Genomic DNA, 24,558 nt, shown 5'->3' with positions numbered 1-24,558 from the left:
TGATTTAAAATATTTGGAGCTAGAGATGTACCTCTGTAGTAGAGTACATGCGTAGCATGTGTGAGGCCCTAGGTTTTATCCTTTGCACCACACACACACACACACACACACACACATTTTTTAAATTGTTTTCTATGTGTCTGTGCATCTTTTGGATATATATTACAGCAGAGAGTAAAAAAATGTATGTATCTTAATGGATCTTACATTCTGGATTATCTGAAATACAGATGATAACAACTTAAACCACAACAGAAAATCCTTTGGAAAACGGATTGGCCTACTTTGAACATACAGTAAAAATAATAGATTTCAAAATATCTGCCTCTTAAGATAAATCTTTATGAAAGTATTAATTTTTGTCCCCATTTTTCTAGTTATCAGGGTAAAATTCTAAAATCAAATTTATAAACTAGACAAAATACCACAGTAGTACAAATAATGTATGCCAAATCATTGCTTATATTCCAGTTTTAACAGTAATAAAATAGCACTCTTACATCAACCTTTGTGTTCAGATAAATATCTAGAGGCATATTGTTTTCACACCCATAGTCAAATCTTTGTTAACGTGCTTTGTTCTCAAAATCTAAAATCTCTCAAATAATCCAAGAAACAGACTACATCTGATACTGGCTGAAAGTTCTTATTGCATAAATTCCTGCAGTATAACAGATACTTCTTTATCCTCATAATTCAGCTATTGTGTGGTTTGTGGACCACATTCTAACAAGCATTGTGGATTTCACCTAGCCCTGAAACTCATTGGTTCATCCAATTTGTTCCCTCTCTGTTTCCTTTGTTCTACTCAGTCTAAGATTTCATGGTTACTGTTTAAACTCCCCTTCCTCGGGAATGTCCCTCATTTCTTCTCTAAAATAGACAGGTTTTAGGGATTTAGTCCACTGCTGCAAGGCGTTCATTGTTTGTAAAGGCAGAAACATGGAGGAAATTGAGACAGATGGGACCTTAAAGAAGGAGGCCACTTAGAAAATAGTTATGGTAGACTGTTAGGGAAACGAGGAGCCCTGTGGTGAGAGGTGATGAGAGGGGAGATTTAGGGGAGTCTAGCAAGACAGAACCAAATGGACATAGATGATTGTTACATGTATAGACTTCAGGTCCAAGTGGCAGGGAGAGTGATGTTACTAATCACTGAGATGAATACAGATTGAATATCCCTTATCCCAAATGGTTGGGAGCAGAAGTGTTTCTGATTTTGGAATATTTATGTAGAATTTACATGTCGAGAATCCTAATATGAAACATTCAAAAGGCTCCAAAGTCCCACACCTCAACAGGATTTTGAGCACTTTTGATTGCAAGTTTTTGGATTAGAGGTGCTTAACCTGTGTAGGAAAATATTTGAGGTATAAATATGATCACTTAGGAATAAATATATCAGCATGCGTGCCCTATGCAGAGGTGGATGGATGAACTGGACTCAGCATAGAGGTCTGCAATTGAGAATGAGACACCACAGGAAATGACTACAGAGTAGAGGTCATCTGTCACCTAGGATGAAAAGAATAAATAGGGCTAGGGATAGTATTTTGGGGGAGAATAACATCCACTAGGATGGACAGAGAAAAGCACCTACAGGTGTTACTAGTCAGGTAGGAAGGAAACTGAGAGAGGCTGTTGTGTTGGAAGCTTGAGTTGGGAAGAGTTTTAGGAAAAAGGGAACGATGATAGTTGTGTGTGTTCAAATGGATTACACAATATCTAGGACTGTAAGCATGAGGTTGTGGCTCATCGATTACCTAAATAGAGTATGTGTCTTGGGTTGACATAAACATAAGCTAGTTTTCTGAGCTTCAATATTTTAGATAAGTGGGGAGGTAAAATGATACTCTGCAACAATTTTTAAAGTGTGTTATTGAGGGACAAGTGTAACTGAAGCCTAAGTGTTTGAACTGTTTAATCAAAGCTACTATAATTTAGCTTATTATTAATTTTTGTCATTATACGTGATGAATTTGATTTGATGCATTTGTGAAGAAAACTAATTCTTAATCTCCATATTATTATTCAGCATTTATTTGTGAATTCTGTTAAATTTTGTGTACCTTTTTTCAGAGTAGTACCAAACATAGGAAGTAAAAAAAATCAAATTGAGTGTGCTACAGAACCTCATGATTTTTTCCAGAACTCAGCATATTTCTTCCTTTCCCCACCCCCCTCTTTATTTCCGAATTCAGTTGTACTCTGAACAAGGTGCACATGCAATACCATATTTTTGTTGACAAGCTATGGAGGACCTTAGATGTATTGGATTTCTAGTATATATCTATCTGTTTGCGTTGAGGTCACTGGGAAAGAAGTAGGAGCCAGGTTCTCTTTGCTGCCTTTTTTACACATATGACATATTTTGATATGTGTATACTTTAAAATTTAAGAAAAAGGGAGCGTGTCTCTCCCAATGCTAATAAATAAAGTCCCTACTGTGATTTTTATAAATCAAAAGTAGCTAATGAGCTTTTTCAAGAACCTCATTCTCCCTATCTTTCCCCTTTTCCAAACATTTTTTCTATAAACTAAGTGTAGTAAATTGGAGCTGAACAATTCCAGTGTGGGAATAAAACCAAGATGAAAATGCATAAATCTGTAATCACATGCTTATAATTAGAAGAGTGTTGACATCTCAAGCCTTAAATATACAATCTTTACTATTGGTAACACTATACTTAACGATGAAGAGATGGTGAAAGCAGCAGTTGTTCACTGGGCCAAAGACTGTCGAGTCGGCAGAGATGAGGATCTTCCATCAGAAATGTATCCATACCACCCTTACAAAGTTGTTCACATTCAGTTCAGAGTGACCATATTTGGTGTTACTTTTATTTCTGTTTCTGAAAATATCATGTGAAAACTTTTTGCAGGAATGAAAAAGGTAAATTTGATTTTTAAAGTAATCTTTCATTGATCGTTCGCAGTTGAGAAATAAGCATCATTGACTTATAAACAATTGTTTTTACTCATCATCTATGTGATAATGTAATAACTATTGAATCTTAATACTATTTCTGCTGTGCTAAAGAAAGAACTAAACCCATTGATTCGCTTTGTGATTTTAATTTCTTAACTCTTTGGAGCAGTCTGAGCAGCCATAATTAACCCCATTTTACAGTGAGAAAGGTATGGTTCAGAGGGCTCACTCATTAATGGACTAAAATCACACAATAGATGGCTAAGTCACATTGGAACCAAGACTTTTTAAATGAACTGGGAACTATATTAAGTTAAAAACTGTAATAAAATAGGATAGAGCCAAGAAAATAGCAGATCAGCCAATTGTGTAATATCAGGTGGTAGAAACTATAAATGACATGTGAGATATTCAGTTAGACAAAATAATTCCCCAGTTGGGGCCAGAGATTTAGCACAGTGGTTCCAGTGCCTGCCTTGTAAGCTCAAGGTCCTGAGTTCAATCCCTGCTACAAAAAAAAAAAAAAAAAAAAAAAAAAATCCCCAACAACAGGACTAAAAAATGGAAAAACTGTGTAGGTGCAGCATGCATGCATACACCATTCACCAAACCGATAAAGCTCTTCCTTTACTATATCGACAAGCAGTTTCATTTTAGATTCCATTGTACTTTTTCTGTCACTGTTAATATTTGAGAAACAAGGGCCGGGAATTTAGCTCAGAGGTTTTGCCGCCTGCTGCGCAAGCGCAAGGACCCGAGTTCAATCCCTGGTACCAAAAAAAAAATTTGAGAAGCAAGAATTTGAAGTGATTCTCCTGAAAAGAACAGTTGGTATCACCACTTCTTCCTGCGCGTTAGAGTTCCATTATCCACAGTCCTTCCTTCTGCAGGTGTGGCTGAGAATTGATCAAAGAGCCTGTGAGGGAGGAGTGAGGGAGAATCCACCGCCTACACTTGGATACTTCTGCCGACACTACAGGCTAAATATCTCTGCAGCACATCCAATGCTGTATCTTCAGGACCTAGTAATAACAGACTCCCAGTAAAGACTTAGTTCCCCTAAGTGCCGGGGATTTAGCTCAGTGGTTCCGTCGCTTGCCTCGCAAGTGCGAGGACCCGAGTTTGATCCCTGGTACCAAAAAAAGATTTAGTTCCCCAATGAAAGAATGAAGAAATGACTGCCATTTCCATTCAAGGCCTTCAGTTTTTCTGCTCCTGTGTTCGCTGATATTGTGAATGTCATTACTATTCATGTGGTTGTCCAGAATGGGAAGTTTGGCCTGGTTCTTTATTTCTTAGTGAATGAACAATGAGAATATTTAAGTACTTCCTGCATCCATTAAAAAATTCAGGTATATAGTGGAATGTAAGTTTTCCTACTCTTACTTTCCTCCATTTTAACCAACGATGTTTCATTTTTATCCTTTCAGAGATAATTTGCATATATAAGCACATATGTACATTTGTTTTTATGTATATTTTAGTAGTGTATACATGTACAATTTGATTCTATGACTCTTGCTTTTTAATTTTTATCACGAAATATTTCTTATTTATCTTTTTTATATTTTATATATAACAGAGTAAATGTATATGCTTGGGTATATATAGGTATATGCATACATATACATACATATAATGAAATCTTGTACGTAGTTTACATTCATTTTATGTTTAACACAAAAATAAATATAATATTTTATCATTTATACTATCTGCATAATAAATTGATTCTTATTATTTGCTGCAGTTGTGTTTTACAGAGTCACCGTTGCTATGAACACTGAATTAGGGAATATTGAACTATTGCTCCTAGATACAGGGAAGACTGTGGTCACATTTTTGTCAAGTGGTCAATACATAATTTGTGTTATATGCTTCTACTTCTAGGCAAAGCCTTTTAAAATCTTCTTGCTATTTCTCTATTGTTTTTCCTATTGATGTGTCTTTTCATATTGTATTAGTTTTGGGTGGGTTTTTTTGGTAAATTTTATATATTTAGGAAGTAAATCATGGTCAGTTACATTGTTGCCATTTCGCCCACTTTGGAGCTTGTCTTTTCACTTTTCTTCTGCTGAGCATTGATCAAAATAAATTTTTAATTCTATGTAGTGACATTTATCACCCTTTTCTTTGATTATACATAATTGTGTCATATTTAAGAAATTCTTTCTTACTATAAATTTATGAAGATGCTCGCCTGTATTTTCCTGTAAACATGACATAGTTTGCTTTCACAGAAAGCAAATCTATAAATGGTTTCCATAGGTTTTTTTTCAATTTATCTAAATATGATTTTTATTTATGGCCTATAATACAAATCCAATTTTTGTCATATAATTTTTAGTTGCTCAATACCATGCCATGAATCAGCCATCTTTTCTTTATTAACATACATGCCATTGTTGTCATGTAGACATTTCCCATGTTCTTCTTGGGTTTTTTCTGTACAGTTTCATTAGCCTATTTCCATTATTTATTCTCTTAATTTATTCTGTATTACTGCTTTATTTAGTGTAGACATCTGTAGATATCTGGAAATGTGGAAAGGCTAGACCTTCAGCTTGTTCAGGAAGCTTGTATCTCCACTTAGTAATTTATCCTTCTATAATTCTAGTCTTAAATTGTCAAGGTCCACCAAAATAAATCTATTAGGAAAAGTGACACAATTACATATATGGTATGCATGGATCAGACCAGAGAGAATGACATGAACATGGTATGTTTTAATATCTCTTTCAATATCTACCTAAAAAGTTTCAAAGTTTTATTGTTTTCACATTTTTTGTAGATATATTCCTGAGGACATTAGTATTTTTGTTATTGTATATTTTGTGAATTACATTTATTTTGATGTATAAAACTTTAATTATGGTATAAATTGTATACACCCTGTACATTTGCTAAACTCTTATTAATTTTACTAGTAATTTTGGATATTTTTTAGGTTTCCTCTGTAGATATCACTATAAATAATGACAATTTTATCTTTTGTTTTCTCGTTTCTTTTTCCTAACATTTTTTTTTTCTGGACATAATGCTGTGGCTACTCCCTTTAGTGTAATATAGACAGGATTAATAGAAATGTCCCTTTGCAAAGGCGCATGACTAGACGAATAGAAAGAATTCTTTTTTGGTCATTTTTGTAAACCAATTACTATAAATTATTTGAAGGTTTTATTCTCATTTAATTTTTGCTCTCTTCTACTTTAAAAGTTATATTCTTTTTTTCTTTAATGCATAGCTATATTTTAACACAGTTCTTGTTTTTATGAGGCATGCAGTATATCTTAAAATTCATGTTCTAAATGAAACTGGTTACTGCAATGAAGCAAATGAACATATTCATCATTTCACACAGTTACCCTTTTGTGTCAGAAGTACCTAAAATGTACTGGCTTGGCAAATCCACAATATACTGTCCAATTATTTTATTATATAGTCCACATACTTACATTATATCTCTCAGTTTACTCAGTATGGCAACTTTGTATGCTTTCACTCTTTCTACTCCTGTGTACTTGAAGAGTTTTGTTTTGATTTGTTTTATTTCATTTTTGCTCTTTTGAGATTCCACATATAAGTGATATCTTGCATTACTTTCCTTCCAGTTAACGAGTTCTTTATCAAAGTCTGAAGCTGCTATTTTTATTTCTCTTTAAACAGTACAAGTCCTTGAAATATTTTAACATTGTTCTCACCCACTTACATGCCATTCTCTTCCAGTGTTTGTTCCATATTCTGTTTCAGATTCCTACAATACAGAATTTTGTCTTATGTATTCATTTTTTTCAGTTTAACTAGTACCATTTGCTTTGCCCACCATTTCTTCATGTTATGCCTGCCTTCTAAGGTTGTTTTCCTCCTCTCTGAAGTTCACCCTTTAAAAGTCGCTTTGGTGTAAACTTTGGACTGTAAATCATTGTGTGTTTGGAAATATCTTTATATCACACTTGTTTCTGAGAGATAGACTTGCTAATTATGAAATTCTGGGTTCAAAGTAAATTCCTTTCAGCTGTCTGGAAGCCTGACGCCTCCCTTCCCTTCCTGGTTGACAACTCTCCTTGGGTCCAATTTTGTTTCTTGTTTTCTAATCTAAATTTTCTCTCAGGCCCTTTTATGTTTTTATATTTCTCATTATGTTTGTTTTGGCTAATCATCGGGAGGCTCTACCAACTAAGAATTATTGTAAAGTAAATTCTTGCCTTGCATTTCAGAATCATTCATTATGCATGGGGGCCCAGTGCAGCGTGATTGCCTAGGGGGAATTAGGGCTCTTAGGTGAATGGATCCTGCTTCTAACCAGAGCTACCATGATGTGGACATATTTCCTCAGAGTCTAATTCAGTGAGGTGATACTTTTTAGTTTCCTCTTTCAAGATGTTTCTGGACACCTTGGAGGATACTAGGCCTGTTCAAACTTTTTCTGTGTGGCCTTTGAAAAACAGAGTTGCTGGGTTTAGTGATGCTCAGGGGCAGAGCTAGTTTATGCCTCTTTGGAATCCTGCTCCTGTTTGTTTTAATGGCCTCAGAGAATTTTCCTTATTTTTTATCCAACTCAGCCATGCGTTCAATTTTATTTTAATCCACCTTTTTATGCTCCTTGTTGTGAAACTCTTTGGATATCTATCTAACCCATTGTACTGTTGAAAACAGAAGTCTATCTTGTTTGTTCATATTAAAGTATTTTTAAAATCATTTGTACCAGTATGTTCTTCCTAATGACTTTATACTCTTCCATTGTAAAAATGCACCAGAACTTATTTGCTAGTTTCTCTACTTATTAGCCTGTTTTTTCCTACCACATTGCTTTCAAAAGTAAAAGATTATAGTGAATAAATGTATATATTTCTTACAATGCACACTTAAATAGTACAGCCCTAAATGTTGAACTACTGGGTCAAAACAAATATTAGCCTTATTGTTGATGATTCCTTTTCTCATGTGCTCTTCTCAACCTTGCTTTCCTCACCTAATCATTACGAAGTGTTGCGGATTTACTCATACATATCTGCTTCACTCTAATCCCACTGCATTGACCCAATTCCAGCCCCAAATAATCTGTTGCTGTTATCATGCCAATCCCTTCCTTTTCTTGTCACTATCATTCTCTTAAAATCCAATCACCGACAACATCATAATAACCTGCACTCTTATGGAAAAGACTGAATTGTCTTACAGTCATGTTAAAGTACGTGAATATTCATGAGGATGTAGACATGTTTAAAATATTGGTATAGCTAATATCCTTTAAACTATGACATATATATGTCATGTATATATATGATAAATCTAAGTTTTTTTTAAATCTTAGGTTCAGGCTCCTGAGTTCATGACTAGGACATTTAAAATTTTTAAGCCTTTTTTTTTTTTTGGTAAAAGCAGGTCTGACGTAGTCCTAAGAATTTCTATAGTTTTCCATTTCTGTAGTTACTTAGGAAATACCAACATGTTGATTCAGAGGAAGTACCCATAATAAACTTAACCATGTAGAATTAACAAATTTTCTGATTAGTGTCTAAAATCTGCCTGTTTCTTGGCTTTCTGCTCCATATACGGTATATGTTCTCCTTCATGTTATTTGGTCATTTGGACCCCTAGAGACATAAATGCTGAGGGAGTGTCTTAGTTACTTTCTCTTTTGCTATGACAAAATACTCCACACCCACAATTTAAAGGAGGAGAGGTTTGTTTTGGCTCCCAGTTTGGAGACATTACAGCCCATACTCATCTGGCTCTAAGGTAGTTTCAGCATGGGAGAGGGGCACGGTGGAGGAGAGTGCCTCAGGACAGGTCAGCAGGGAGGCAGTGAGTACAAGAAAGAAGAAGCAGGAAAGAGGTGAAGCCTTCCAGGTCACTGCCCCAGTGACCCACCTCTGACCAGATCCCCCTCCTAACAACAAGTCACCTATGAGTCCCACAGCCCAGTCACCTCCCCAAAGCCACACCTGTAAGTGCATGAGGCTTTGGGGAACATCCAGATATAAACCCCAACAGGGAGTATGTCAGTGTAGGGTGTCTCTGGCTGCCTATCTATACTCTGAAGATAAACACCATTGTGAAGCATGGAGCCATGGCACCATGGGTATATAGGTATAACTTCCCCTTTGTGTTGGACATGACAAAATTCTTAGAAGCATGTTAATACATGCAAAAGGTCGTGTAACTTGGTGGCAGACAGTCTCATCTCATATGCCCAATCTGACACCCAGTGTCCTCCTGAACTCCGTTTTGAGGATAATTCTCAGATCTTACCTGGATAAAAGAGTATCTTGAGTAACTGATGATGTTTGTCATGAGGTAGAGAGGGTTGAGTAGTAGTATTTTTTCCTCTAATGTTTGTCATTTTTAAAATTCATAAGTAATTTTTTCTACATGTAGATACATTATATATTTCATATATTTTGTTATATATTATATGTTTATATGAAGGATATATATGTATATAAAATTCATAGAAATTATTATTAAATATTTAAGGAAAGCCATACCTAAATTATTGGGGGAGAAGAAATTTTCTATTTTTCTGAAGATATTTTTAAAAGTTTTAATAATTAGATATTTTAGTTGAGTCGGGGAGAATGGTTACAAGACATATCAAAGAGCTTTCATAGATTCATGGAAATGTTCTTATTTAATTAAACAGTGAATTTAGCTTTATTTATTGCTACAAGTAGGGAAATACCTGCCTTTTGGACTTTTCTGTTCTCACTGATTTCTCGAGAATAAACCTCAGAAGAATTTCCTTCCCCTCCCCCTCTCCCCCCTCCCTTCTTTCCTTCCTCCCTTCCTTAATTGCTTAATTCTTTTGTCTTCTTCCTGCCACCCCTCCTCTTCTTCCTTCTTCTTCTTCCTCTCCCTCTCTCTCCCTCCCTCTCTTCCCTCCCTTTGTATTTAAATTCTTATTGTAGATCATCTCACAGGCTTTCTCATCTTGGTCCACCCTACCTTTCCATATTATTGTGCTGGTTTCACAACTTCTGAATGTGCCTTAGGTCCTCTCTTCCCTTCAATTCATTCTGCACCTGCAATAATGACCTCCCAGGACCTGTGCAGAAGCCTTCATTGCTTCGATAGTGTTCAAATCTTACCTGTCCTTATCCCTATCGTCGTCCCATCCTTACTGATTTTTCTGTCTAATTGGTTCTAACAGTTAATGAGAGAAGAGGATTGAAATCTCTCTACAATTATTTATTATCTATTTTTCTTTTTAATTTAAACAAACAAGGGACTTTGTCTCATTTTTCTTTTAGTTTTGTCATTTTTTGCTTCATATGTACTCCAAAGCTCTGCTTCGGAGTACATACACAGTCAGATTTGCTATATCTTCCTGTTGAATTGATCCCATTCTCCTTATACCATGTACCTTCCTTTTCCTGGTAATTTCTGGTTCTGAAGTCACATTTATCTGACTTTAATATAGCCACTTCAGCTTTGTTATAATTAGCATTTGCCAGTATTCATTTTTATTCTTTACTTTTAATGTAATAAGAACATATGTTTATATTTTAAAGTTTTTTTCTCTAGAGTATATAGTTGAACTTTCCTTTTCTAATCCAGTCTAATAACCCCAGCCTTTTAGTTGGGATATCTAGTCCATTCATGTAATTATCGATATAGTTGGGTTTTAAATCTTCAGTTATCTATTTGCTTTTTTCAAATATTTGTTTCATCGTCTCTTTTCTCTTTTTAATTCTTTTTTTCCCTTCTTATAGATTGGTTGAGTGTTTTTGAATATTCCGTTTAATTTCTGTCATTGGCTTATGTCCTCTACATCTTTGTTTTGTAGTTTTAGTGAGTGCTCTAGTGTTATGTCCCTTGAATTTATCACTATCTTCAAATGAAGTTATACAACTACTTCATTTGATATCAGAACTCTACCACAATATATTTCCATTCTCCTGCCTGTGGTTTGTTTTCGTATTTCATTATACAAAATTATAACTAAAATATCTTCTTCCTACTTTTTCAACCTCTCAGAGCTCCCGTCTATATTTCCTCAACTCAGCAAGACTGGTTGGCTTATGTGGACTTTCTGTTGCAGGTCCCATGATTTGGAAATTGTTTTTAAGCAGAAATTGAGGAAAATTGAAGAATCCAACAGAGATCAGAGTCCTATGTTACTTGTCCAGTATATAAAAGCTGCTCTTTATCATATTTTATCCAGTCTTCTAGCTGATTATAGTAAAGGCTTGAATTTGGTTCCTGGAGAGCCCAGAAGCAAAAGGGCCTTTCCACTACTTTAGATGAAGCTCAGCTCAGTCTCCTTGGCTTTGATTATTGGAACATCACATCATAAAAGGCTGGACCTGCCTCTGCACAGCTTCTTTTGACAACTATTTTCCATCATATTTCTCATCTTTTATCTTTGTTTTCTTTCTTGATACCGTGATCTGTGGTGCACTTTTGCTTCTGAGCCATTTTCTCACTGCTTTTGTTCACTGTCTGCAGTATCTACTCCTTGACTTGCCTAAGCCCTGCTCATTGTGTTAGTTCCTTGTCTTTTTGTCTAACTTCTCTTTCAGCAGCCAAATGGATATTTTCCTTGATTGTGCTCATAAGTAACTTGACAATGTTAGGACTTTGAAGTTAGCCTGCACCATTTTGAATCCTGTCTCTTGCATGTAATACTTCTGATATCATGATTAAATTTTTGAATACTAATTTCCTAATTGTAAAATGGAATAAATATAGTGCCTTTCATGTAGAGATTTATTATTATGGGTTATTGTATATAAAAAATTAGAATAGTAATAATCCACATCATGAATATTAACATTCTCATTTAGACATGTCCATAACATCTACATAACATTAATTATCTCTGTCCTCTTACCATTTTCTTGAAGGAAAAGACTATATAATATTTATTTACATATGAGCCACAACAAAGTATCCAAAAAAATGTACTAGATCTGAAATACTGGCTGAAATACTGCTATGTTGTTGTGTGGCTTTTTCTCCTAAGATAGAAGTGCCTTAGCCTCCAGGCATTGTTTTGGCAAATAAGATTAGGAACAAAAGAAAACTCATCAGGAGGAGCTTTTTTTAGTTTTCAGATTTCTATTTTAAGCCATTTGTGTTTTGATATTTTGAATTAGTAAGTTGGAATTAGTTGTTATTGCCTTTAATATTGAAAGCTCAATCTTAAAGCATGAATTTTCCTATTTTTAGTTAAAGACTCATAGAGATTTTTGTTTCATCTGAAGGATCCTAATGTAAGCTCAGCTTGATACTGCAAAGGGAGTGTTCTTGAATTATCTGCTTCGCTGTGGTGTTATTTCTTGGTAAAGAAAAAAGAAACGAATTACCCTATGTATGCCATTATTTTTATGCTGCATTTGTGAAGATCCAGCACAGATTTGCTTAGCCTTTTCTGTAGATTAATGTGTAGCTTTTACATATGATTTGCTATGAAAGATAAGTGGAGTTAACAATTTTTCTAGTTGGAGATCAACAACTCTTTGACCTTACTGTCTACAGAATGTGAAACTCATTTACGCATATAATATTTGCCCAAATCTTTTCCACTTTTGTGTTTGATGTAAAGATTTAGAAAGAAATTTCACTATTACTTTAATAAGTACATTAGGCTGGGTGATTAGTAGTGCATGGATTTCCTGCATTGTAAAGTTGGTCAAAAGCTGCATATATCAAAATTTTGAAATATGCATGATTTTTTTATATTGTGTATTTTTCTTGAGTTTTTAATAGCAAGCATTAATATATTTATATATATGTGACTTTCTAGAAACAAATATGTATATATATTAATGTACAAAACTGAAATAACTTTCAGTATTAACTAAAAGATTGTTGTGAATTATTGCTAAGACCAAGTTGCAATTTGATACTTCACAGATACAAGCTTACTTCCTCCCAAAAGTATTCTATGGCATTTATTTTATTTTCCCAAGAACATTTGCAGTGCAAAGAAAGGGATGCATTGGGATTTAGCTTTTTCTTTTACAATCTAAGGAAAGATATTTGGATAGTCATACCTTGATATGTACGAACTACCTAAATTTACTTGATTTTTAGTTCATTGTCAAAAGGAGACGTATTTGAAAAGTCACAAAACTAAAGCAATATATCTGCAGTTAAATGGCAATTTTAAATGACTCAGACAAAAGGCACTGCATCTGTCTAAAAAATAACCCATACTGGCTGCACTTAAAAGCAGTCAAAATGCACATTCATAGCTAATTATAAACAAAAACTAGTTAACACTTTAAATAAAAAGAAAAATAGCAAGAAGATTTAGAGCCTAGACAAGCAGATGAAAGGGTTCTGAGTTGCTTTCCATCTGATATTACTCAAATGCAACTCTGTCTCCAATTACCTGGGAATATGTGGTATTCCCTCATGAAAGCTCAAGATGAGAAAGGGCGTCCATTCCGTGCCTCTGCTTACTCACAATCATTTGGAACAAGTTCAGCAGAAATATTTCACATTGCAAAAGAGACTGGAGCCAGACGGTGACTACAGACACTAATCACAGGGTCAAAATATTAACTTAGTAGGACAGCAACCACCGGGAAATATTTGCGGAGGCAGAGATTTTGGGGGAGGAAGTATTAATGCTGTTGGAGAAGGCATCACCAAATGCCAAAGTGCTGAAATAGGATCATTAAAATGCTATTTTTAACCATGTTCAGTAGAATCAGACCTAAAGGATAATCATATCCCTTTACCCTAAAATAAATACATAGGTGGGGAGAAAAGTAACCAAATAAGTAAGTAAAGATTGTGTCCTAAAAAGTTCAGTGGTTTTTTTTGGTACCGGGGATTGAACTCTGATCCTTGTGCTTGCACGGCAGGCAGCAAAACCACCTAGCTAAATCCCTGGCCCCATCAGTGTTTCTTTTAATGTCCCAATTTAAAGGGTTTCTCTGCCCCAAGTTGCACATCTCTACCACTTGAGATTTGGGGGGTTCCAGGCAACATTATCACTAAAATGACAGTTAATTTCTAGGGCCCACTGTTAAGGCTTATATCTAGGTGTTCCCCCAAAGCCTCAAGTGGTCATAGGTACGAAGTTTCAAATGTAGCTGGATTAGGGTGTGTGAATGTAGATGAAGAGTTTGACACTGGGATTAAAGGTGTGATAGGGAAGCCCCACCCTGGGTATGCGTGGCACCAATCAATAGCCTGGATGGAATACAAAGAGACAGAAAGAAGGCAGACTTGCTGCTAGTTGCTTTGCTGCCTTCAGCCTGCTATGCCATGAACTATTTCTCCTTTGTGATGTCCCTCTGCCATGCCCCCCTGCTTTGGAGCCAGATGATTATGGACTGAAACCTCTACAACCTCTGAGCCAAAATAAACCTTTCTTCTTTTTAACTTTGGGTGTTTGATATTTTGTCTGAGCAACAAGAAAAGTAAATAAGATACCCAGTTTGCCTCTGAGAAGTAGCAACTGACTAATCAGTTTCTAGGGTCCATTTTTCTCTATATTTTAAGGCCTATTGAAATAAAAGTTTCATATTCCCTAGAGATAATCTGTATAAACCACTTTTTACTTTGCCTTTTTTCTTATGTTATACCACTCCATTCTTTCCCTTCGAGATCAGTGGAGAATTGATTGCTTTATTTCACTGTCTTGATTCTCATCCCCCACACTAGTTCTCTCTTCAGTACCTTAAATTGCAGAACATTTATTTGGAAGTGGATCTCAAACATCAAGATATGATTGGTTACTACAGTATGTTTGGGATTAAAAGGTCTGTTTTAAAGTAGTGTTGCAGACTTTTTTAAAACATCATTTTGTCTTTTGGATTTTAGCAAATTCTCCCTAAATTGACCAAAATACTGTCCTCTTCCTTACAGCAATTTTATTTCCTGCTATAAGTATTTAAGAATTTTAAAAGTCTACAATGCCATTAGCCTCTGCTTGTGCTATACATATTGGGAATTCTCTGTTTTAGATCTGTTTAAACAACCATAGATCCAGATGTAGTTGCTTAGGTTTGCAATCCCAGATACTAAGAAGGCTAAGGCCGGAGGATCACTGAGCCCAGGAGTTCTGGGGCAGCATAGCAAAACTCATCTCAAAAAAGAAAACAAAAACACATCAAAACCAGCACAAATTTAGTAGAAAAAAAGAAAAAACCTATTAAATATATTTTAGAGTTATTGCTAGATTTTGTAATGCTCTTGGGCCATAATTTCTCCATAGTGATAAGGAAATATCATCATTTTAGCAGAGTATGTGTCTAATTCTGCATCTAGATTCTGTGTAGAAAAATTAAAAAGATTTATGATGCTTCCACCATGGAAGACTTTTCCGATTTTGCAAGCAATGCATTTCTATTGTTTTTAGTAGTAATGGTGACATGGAAATGACAGGAAGGACAAGAAAAGTATTGCTCTGCCCCAGGTGATTTATACATTATATTATTAAATGATGCAGCAACTTAATGAAAATGTATTATCCTGCTTTAATGATCAAGAAGAGGCATTTTACCAAAGTAAAGGTCACAGTTGTTAAAATCTACAACTTAGTGGCTCAACCAGAATTCAAATCCAGGTTTGTCTGACTCGAAATACAATATTTGAGACTTGAACACTGCTACGCAGGCTCTGGAAATGAATAGTAAAGTGGTAAGAACTCCTTGTTAGGAAAGTGTAGCCTTTATGGTGCCACGTATAGACGTGCTTACTCCCTGAGACCTGAGCTCTGGGTGGCCCTGTGGCACTGATGTGGATTAGAAGTCATGCAGACACCTCTGTCAGAGATGGTCCAGGCCACCTGGCTGGGAGGTTTCCTATTAGTCTTATTGTAAATGTTTTGCTAGTTGTCCTGCAGTACTCTCATTATGACTGGTTCCGAGGCTGTGGTCTTCAGTTGATGTGTCAAAAAAGAAATGAACTATATTCTCTGTGCATGAGGAAGTTGATCTTATTTGATATAGCAAATTGAAATCTTTTATATCTCTTTCATGTAATTAATTTAGTATAGTTATTTATTTTGGTTTTTGTTTTGTTCTGTTTTGTTTGCAACACTGGGGATTGAATTCAGGGCTTTCACACTGAGGTACATCCCCAGGTGCCCCTCTCCACTTAATTTTTTATTTTGAGACAGGGTCTAGCTAAGTCACTAAGTTGCCCAAGGTGGGGTTTAAGCTGCAGTCCTCTTGCCTTAGCCTTCCAGAGTGCCGAGATTACAGATGTGCACCATAAAGTAAGCTCAGAGTACTGTATTTTAATCACATTTAGTGGTAGCAGATTATAGGTATGTAGGAAACTGTTGCTAAAAAGAACACTGGCTTTCAAAACTCTTCACAAAACTGGCAGTGTCATCAGGAATTAACTGCAAATAATTTTTATGTTTCTAAAAAATAGGTTAGGAAATTAAAAAATCTACACAGATGTATATGTTATATATAGAAAATCACTGTATTTTCTGTGTCATAAAGCCACATCTATATATGTCACAGTGGCAGCTCACAGCCTGTGCAAGTTGTTTCTCAAACTGAAAAATGCAGATTTTGAGCAGCAAATGCACTTACCTTGCATGTATCCTGAATAAATGGTAGTTATTTATTTTTTCAAATAGTATCTTAATTTTCAATGATTAAATTATATTCAGTTTGATATGTTCATCCCCCAAACCTAAAGCAACCATGCTCTCTGTCAGTAGGTTAGTATCTTTACTGTGTTTTAAAAAATTGTGCAACAGAACAAATGTTGCACAAATGGTGCATTTGTACAAGCAGTGTACTGGTATCTCAGTGTTCCCAGCAAAACACCAGTTGCACCCCAACTATTCAGAAGTTTTTCCTGAGATTACCATACAGAGGAAAATCTGTTCAGTTTGACTCTACATCAAGAGTTGAAACGTAGACTCTAATGTACTTTCATCTCTGTTTCGATTGTTTATTAAAGCTGATTACAGTTTCGATGTACAAATTACCTTAGCTTCATAATCATGTAAAAATAATGGATAGTAGAGAATTTCTAAGTATTTTCTGTGATTTTAATTTGGCTTTTTGGTTGTGGTATGGCTCTTAGGTTTGCCAAGAGAGTCTTTTTGTTTTATTCCTTTGGTATGCATTAATGTTCTGCCACACTGGATTAAAGCGAGTTTTATTAAAAAGGCCAGATTTGTTCATACAAGGAAGTAAGAGCTGTTTTGGTGCACATCATAAGTAACCATTATGAACAAGTGAAATTTACTTTACCCCATTTATCACAACTTAGGAACATATGCTTTGAAAAGCTACAAGTATATGCTTTCTTTATCTCCCGATACTGTTGAAACAAAATAGTGTTTGACTTAGTTAAACATAATTATGTATTCTATCACTGAAAGAATTTTAAGATCATCAAGTCCAAAATTTTCAAGAGACATTTATTTAGTCTCTACTAATTATTAGAGGAATTACGTCAAATATTTTGTATATATTAACAGAGTTATTTTATTTGCCTAAAGTCACATGTCTAATTTTAGTGACAGAATCAGAAACAGGATGCTGATTTCTGGCATATCATTCTTGTGTATTTTAAGTTTTATAAACCATTTACTTGAATCATAAAGTAGTCCAGAAATTCTTTCTTCTAATCTCAGTCTTGATCATTGTATTTTACAAAGAAAAAAAAAGTCCTTCCTGAAAGTGGTATGCATTATGGTGCTTTTTAAAATTTTGCCTTAAACAATTTTTATGTGTTTCTAGAATTGTTTCTGGAAGCAAATCATGTTTTATGGTAGACAACCCAGAAGAGATTTTTATAAGACAGTGTGTTCATACTGGAGACTTTTCAAAGCAATATCACGGAACATGTATTGTGTTTTTTAATATGGCTAACAATTGACCTGTAAGTTTATGTAAGCAATCTAAAGTACAAAAAGGGAAAAGAAAGAAAGAAAAATATTCCCTTGCTGGCTCAAAGGGAGCCTTGTTAAATCCTGACAATCCTGGCAAAGCGTGGAAGCATGGCACTCAGTTATGACTTTGTAGATGCTGTACAGACCTTCAAGAAAATACTGTCTGAAGTTGTAAACATTAACTAGCCCAAGCTGTACTATTGTGTTGTGAGTAGTGACAGAGACACTTTAACAATTCCCAAGTGACTGTGAGTTTTCTTTAAGGTGCACACTTCCAATTTTGTTTTTATAACCAGCTTGCCTTGCTCCATTTTGTCTTCTAATTTCTGCAAATGGCTACAAGTGTGACCCAAAAGGAAATGATTGTAAATAAAAAGACAACTTCTTCATATGCATATGTGCATTTTATCTCATAACTCAAGTGATTTCCAAACTGTGGGTCACCGACTGTGAAATAAATTTACCAGGTCACAATTTACCTTTTTAAAATCTAATAGTACATATTTCAAAATATCAAGATAGTATTATGTGAAATAACCATATGTTTGCAACTGTTGTACCAAATGTAATGTAGAAAAAACAGGTAAGGGTATGTGTGGAGTAATATATAAATTACACAATGCTTATACATAAATTAAAAGACACTACCATACTTTAAATGATAGATTCTTAAGCAACTTTAAGCAAATTTCATTTTTGAAATTTATACAAAGTTGTTATAGTGAGTAAATGGGTATCCCACCCCACCACCCGCCCGTTTCAGAACAGATCATGATCTGTTTACTTGTGATCTCTGTTACAAAGAGCTCCATTGCAGAGTTCACAGTTCTTAATATAACTCAAGAAGGTTAGTTACCATTTGTTTAGTTTTTGACTTGTGTTTGCATCTTTGCTTGAGAGAATTGTTTTTAACTAGTTGAACTAATCATTGGCATTTAAACACTGACACATTTGATGTAAACATGAAATTGGTATTTTCTTTTCTCAAGTTACTGTGACTATTGTTAGGATATGATTTAGAATTTGAAAGTTTTTATTGATTATGTAATATACCAAATCTGTGTTGATATAGTAGTGTCAACTTAATTAAAATTAAATATGCTCACTTTAATTATATGTATCAGTGACATTCATAGATTTAAAATAAATTTCTGGTCAGGATGTATTATAAGTAATAGTTAAAATAAATGTCATATTATTTAGATCATATTTTTCTTGAGAAAGTAAACTGTTTATCTGTCTCACATCCTTTTCTTCATTTTCAGCTAAAATTGACCAGGAAGCAGAAGAAACTTCACTGACAGAGACTCATAAATGGTGAGAAATTGCTTTCTTTTCATATAGCATTTCTTCTCAGGATAGGCTAGTAAAGTGCTTAGTATATTTCATCTCAAACAAATTATTAATTTACTTTTTATTTTCAAGCATAAAACAAAAAGAAATCCCATACAATGGTATATTTGATTTCCAAAATGAACACTAAATTTTATTTTTATGACTACATAATGTATAATTCCATGGAGTACCAAATTACTTTTAGCAGCATAGCATCTTCTCTTTCAGACAATCAGGCATGTTCGGGGTGGGGCGTACGGCTGTAGACTAGCATCTTCCCTTTCAAATAAGGTGTGGACTGTGTAAATGCAAGAAGGAATTTTTGCAAGAATAAAGGTTGATGAGTTTGATTATAGAAAACTATTGAATGCCTGTTCTCAAAAGAAAAACCCAGGGCAGAGCTTCCCCTGGATGCACTTTCACTTCCAGAGTGAAATCATGGGTGAGCAGAGACAAGTGTATCAGAAATCTCTCTGCTTTTCTTACTCAATTATCTTTTCTCCTTTTTCTCTCCATTAGTCATGGTTCTTCAGAAAAACAAAGTGTGTGTTTGAGTGTGTGTGTGTGTTTGGAGGGAGGGAGAGAGAGAGGTGCAAGTACTGGAGAGAGACATTGAGAGAGTTTGAGAAAGAAAAATTGAGAGAGAGTGAAAGATTTATTTTGTGGAATTGGCTCACATGGCTATAGGAGCTAGCAAGCCTAAAATTAGCCAGGCAGGCTGGCAATTCCGTAGGAGTTGATGTTGTAATCTCAAGTCTGAAAGTAGTCTGGAGGCAGAATTCCTTTCTACGTGGGAACCTCCTCAGTCTAAGGCCTTCAACTGACTGGATGAGGCCCAGCCATGTTAGGCAGGGGAATCTGCTTTTCTTAACATCTGCATTAATCACATCTAAAAACTGCTTTCACAACAACCACTAGACTGGTTTTGACCCAAAACTGGGCATCATAACCTAGCCAAGTTGACACATAAAATTAACCATCACACTTTCTAAAGAGAATCTGATTATTCTCTAGGGAAAAGTTTTATTGAAGAAGTTCTTTGTCATTGCTTTATAAGGTGAGATCCTTACCTTTGGAGGTCTTGGTGAAGACCAGTTGAAGAGGGCCCTTGTAGCTGCATAGTACAGTAGCAACAAGCTGAATGGCCAGGCAGTCAAAATTTTAAGAGAAAGAACAAGGGAAGAAGGCAGCAGAGAAGGATCCTTCAGGGATCACAGGGGCTACTAGAAGTTGGGAGGCTGTGCCTAAGCATACTAGGCTCCACCTGCTCATGAATATCAGATCAGGATGGGAGCCCAACCATGTCAAGACCTATTGCCTCTCTGACCCTTGGGATTTCTGCACAACCTCTGGCCACCCATTGGCTGAACAATCAGCTATTCTGACCCAGGGGAACTCCTGGGAAAGCAGGCTTTAAAATAAAATCACATATTACATTCCTGTATACAGTCTTGCTAATACTTACTTACACAGTCAGTGTAACAGCATCAGCTGAGTGCACGGCCTCTAACCCCACTGTTATGAGCAGGCTGAAGCATTGAGGGAATGGTGGACTTTGACTGAGATTCTAGCATTCATTTCTCCTTCCTAGCTGAAAGGCCTTGGCTATTTTGTGTACCTTCCCACCACCAATGGTGGATCACCAAATGTGCTCTGTACTTTTTTTTTAAAATTAAATTCTTTTATTGGTACATTGTAGGTATGCAACACAATTACATTTCTCATTGGGAATTGTACCTTTACATAATGCATCTTGGTTCTTATTTTTTCCCCATTCCTAGCCCTCCCTTCACCCCCTCCACCCTTCCCTATTTACAAAGACTTTATTTCCATTTTTTCCATTTCTCATCATTTTTCCTTTCCCTTCTTTCCTTTCCCCTGCCCCTCCCACTACCTCTACCCCTTTGGACCTTTTCTTCCTATTTTACATTGTCGATTATTCATTCTAGTCATTGGTACATTTTAGGTATACAATATAATGACATTCATCATTGGAAATTTGCACCTTTATATAGTCTCTCTTGGTTCTTATTTTTCACCCTTGCCCAGCCCTCCCTTCAACCCCTCCATTCCTCCCTATTTACAAAGATTTTGTTCCTATTTTTCCATTTTCTCATATTAATCCTATTCCCTTCTATCCTTTCCCCTAGCCCTCCCACTTCCTTCCCCTTTGCCCCTTTTCTTCCTATTTCACATTACCTATTATACATTTAGTCCTTATTTACACTTTCAGTTTCTCACACCAGAGAAACTATTCGGTGTTTACACATGTGTGTCCTATTTATTCCACTTAAGGGTCTCGCCTCAATGTGCATCCACTTAGCTATAAATGTCTCTAATTTCTCATTTTTTTATGGCTGAGTGGTACTCCATTTTATTAAAAAAACCACATTTTCTTTCTCCAGTCTCCAGTTGATGGGCATTTGGGCTGTTTCCAAGTTTTAGCTATTACAAACTGTGCTGCTATGAACATGGGCACACATATATCACTGTGGTATGATTCTTTTAATTCTTTGAGGAAGATCCCCAGCAGTGGAATAGCGGGGTCAAATGGGACTTCCAGTCCTAGTTCATTGAGGTATCTCCATACTGAATTCCACAGTGCTTGCACCAGTCTACACTCCTACCAGCAGTGGAGCAGGGTTTCTCTTTCCCCACAGCCCCTACAGCATTTGTTATTGGTTGATTTCATGATAGCAGCCATTCTTTCTGGAGTGAAGTAGAATCTCAGTGTTGCATCTCTTGAATAACCAGTGATGTTGAACATTTTTTCATGTATTTATTTGCTATTTCTACTTCTTTGTCTGAGAAATGTCTGTTCATTTCAGATGCCCATTTTCGGATTGGGTCTTTAAATTTGGGAGGTCTGATCTTTTTAAGCTCTTTATAGATTTGAGATAGTAGACCTTTGTCTGAGGAAGAGCAGGTGAAGATTTTTTCCCACATTGTGGGTTGTCTCTTCATACTGTTGGTGGTTTCTCTTGCTGTGCAGAAGCCTTTTAATAAGAAGAGATCCCACTTGTTGATTGTTTGTGCTAGTTCACGGGCAACTGAGGTTTTGTTCATAAAATCTTTTCCTACACCGCTGTCTTCAAGGGTTCTACCTAACCACTGTTCCAACTGGTTCAGAGTTTCTATTTTAATATTTAGATCTTTAATCCATTTTGATTTTAGTTTAGTGCATGGTGAGAGATATAGGTCTAGTTTTAATCTTTGGCAAGTTGAAGCCCCAGAATAGCAAAAGCAATTCTAGGTAACAGAGACATGGCAGGGGGTATCACAATCCCCAACCTGCAACTCTACTACAAAGCTACTGTGATAAAAACAGCATGGTACTGGCAAAGAAACAGACCTGAGGACCAGTGGAACAGATTAGAAGATGCAGAAACAATGCCAGACACACTCAGCCATCTCATCTTCGATAAAGGAGCCAAACACCCTCATTGGAGGAAAGATAGCCTCTTTAATAAATGGTGCTGGAAAAATTGGGCTTCAAAATGTGCTCTGTACTTGTAGAAGCATCTTTAGGATGCAAACCCCTAGCCTTTTATGTCATTTCTTTTTAATGTTTAAAATGCCCAAATATGTCTTTATCTACAACACACAACCACCACTAAAATTGCAATAAAACACACGCAACACACACTCCCTCTATTTGACCTCTACATATTTCAATTGCCTCTGAAAGAGGAGAGCCAGGAATATGAATTTATTCAGGCTCATACCTCCTCAGTCTTCCATCTCTCCCTTTATTTTTATTATAGGTTATTCTTATTATGTTCTGTGTACCATGTTACCAGCAGCCAGATGAAATCCATTTTGGAGCCAAGATGGTTTATAAACAGACTGATTCTGCTTGATCTGTTTGTTTAATTAACCTCAAAGTTGATCTTCCTTTTCTAGTCTTCTGTTAGCCCTTTAACCCTGACACAGAAAATACACGGGCAGGTTTTTGTTGTATGATGCTAGCAATGCTTAAAAGGTTTTCTTTTACTCTATACCCTGCAGGAAGAAGCCTAGTGACAAACTGGCAACAAATTAGCATACTTTGATTCTTAGAAATGGTTCAGAGTCATTTACAGGCTATCAGATGCTTTATGGATCAAAGGATGATCATATAGTGACCACACAGCTTTTCTGTACCAAAAAAGAAGTTTCCCAAAAACGTTTCCCGAAGGATCTGGAGCTAATTTAGGACTTCTTATGCTCACCAAGATCACCGTGAAAGAAGGCACGGTTGTGTCAGGCAGGGACTGATTCTTGACATGTTCTGAGTGGATCTCTATTACTCAAGAAGTACAAGTAGATAAATAAAACACATTAAGTGCCTGTGCCGTAGCTTCTTCATTTGTAAAAGGAGTGAAAAACTTCATCTCTCTTTCCATCCTCTTAGGCTGTAGGAATAGAATTCCTTGTTTTTTGCAGTAGGCTAAGCTCTTCCAGGGTGGCGGGTAAGAGACCTTACCAGAAAGGCCTTATTCTTGTGAAAATGTTCCATAAACTGACATTGTCAACTGACTCTGAAAGGAATTCTATTCATTTGTCTTGATGTCCTAGCACTTTTTTAAAAAAGTCCATAGTAGAATATTATGTGTTCTTCATATCATTTTATGATTTCATAACTAAAAATATCCAAAAGAAACAATGGTTTAGTACACCTTTTTTAAAAAATCAGATCTTTTTTCATATTTTACACATTAGCATCATAGTTTTATGTGCTAATTCTGTTTATGCATGCATTTTCCTATTAATCTAAAAAGTGGAAGTTGGAGCTCCTATTTCACGAGAACAAAATATATAGATTTCAGTAAATACTTTGAACTTGTCAATTCTCTCAAAAAGGAAGGCAAATAGGCAAATGAGGCTTGAGCCATATCCAAAACTCAAATAAAAATCATATGAATATATTCTAATCTTCAGATGATTTCATTGGGCAAGCCAAACTATCATATTGTATTACAAGATGGATTTCAGCAGAATGTTGTTAAAGTTGGCTATATCCCCACTGTGTGTGTTTGTTTCAGCTTCAGCTTTTATTTTTAATTAGCATACCTGGCTTTCTTCAATTGTGGAAAAGTATCACCAGACGAAATGTGATTAGTTTTATTTTCTCACAATTACTTAGTATCCATGTCACCTCACAGGTGGAGAATATGGAAATTTTGGATTTGCCTAATAAATGATTATTTCCTTATATAAATTTAAAGAATAAGGAAGCTCGGTGTTATAAAATAGACCTATGCATACTCTGAAATATTTATTACTTTGTAATATGTTTTTCTTTGAATTTCTTCTGTTATTTAAATTCCATGGGTAAAACTCCTATCTTCTGACTTTTGAAGTAGAATAAGGACAAGTTTTAGAAACAGACTTGATTCCAGCTATCTGTTGCTTTAATTAAATTTATTTTTGGCACTAGTAAAGCAGATAGAAATTACTAAAAGCAAAATATGAATTATATTTTAAC

General features: G+C 35.5%; 1 protein-coding gene across 1 annotated transcript in view; it reads left to right on the top strand.

Annotated features, from left to right (window-relative positions):
- Nucleotides 1–24,558, top strand: part of Fmn2 (formin 2) — a 313,847-nt gene that overhangs the window by 229,805 nt on the left and 59,484 nt on the right. Inside the window, 1 exon segment of the mRNA XM_087194309.1 lies at nucleotides 19,022–19,073. Coding sequence (XP_087050435.1) covers nucleotides 19,022–19,073 — 52 coding nt within the window.

This window comes from Heterocephalus glaber, unplaced genomic scaffold (genome assembly GCF_053883595.1).
Source record: "Heterocephalus glaber isolate CG9 unplaced genomic scaffold, H.glaber_assembly_v1.0 deba00001600, whole genome shotgun sequence".
Classification (NCBI taxonomy): Eukaryota; Metazoa; Chordata; class Mammalia; order Rodentia; family Bathyergidae; genus Heterocephalus; species Heterocephalus glaber.
This window is presented reverse-complemented; position numbering and strand designations above follow the sequence as displayed.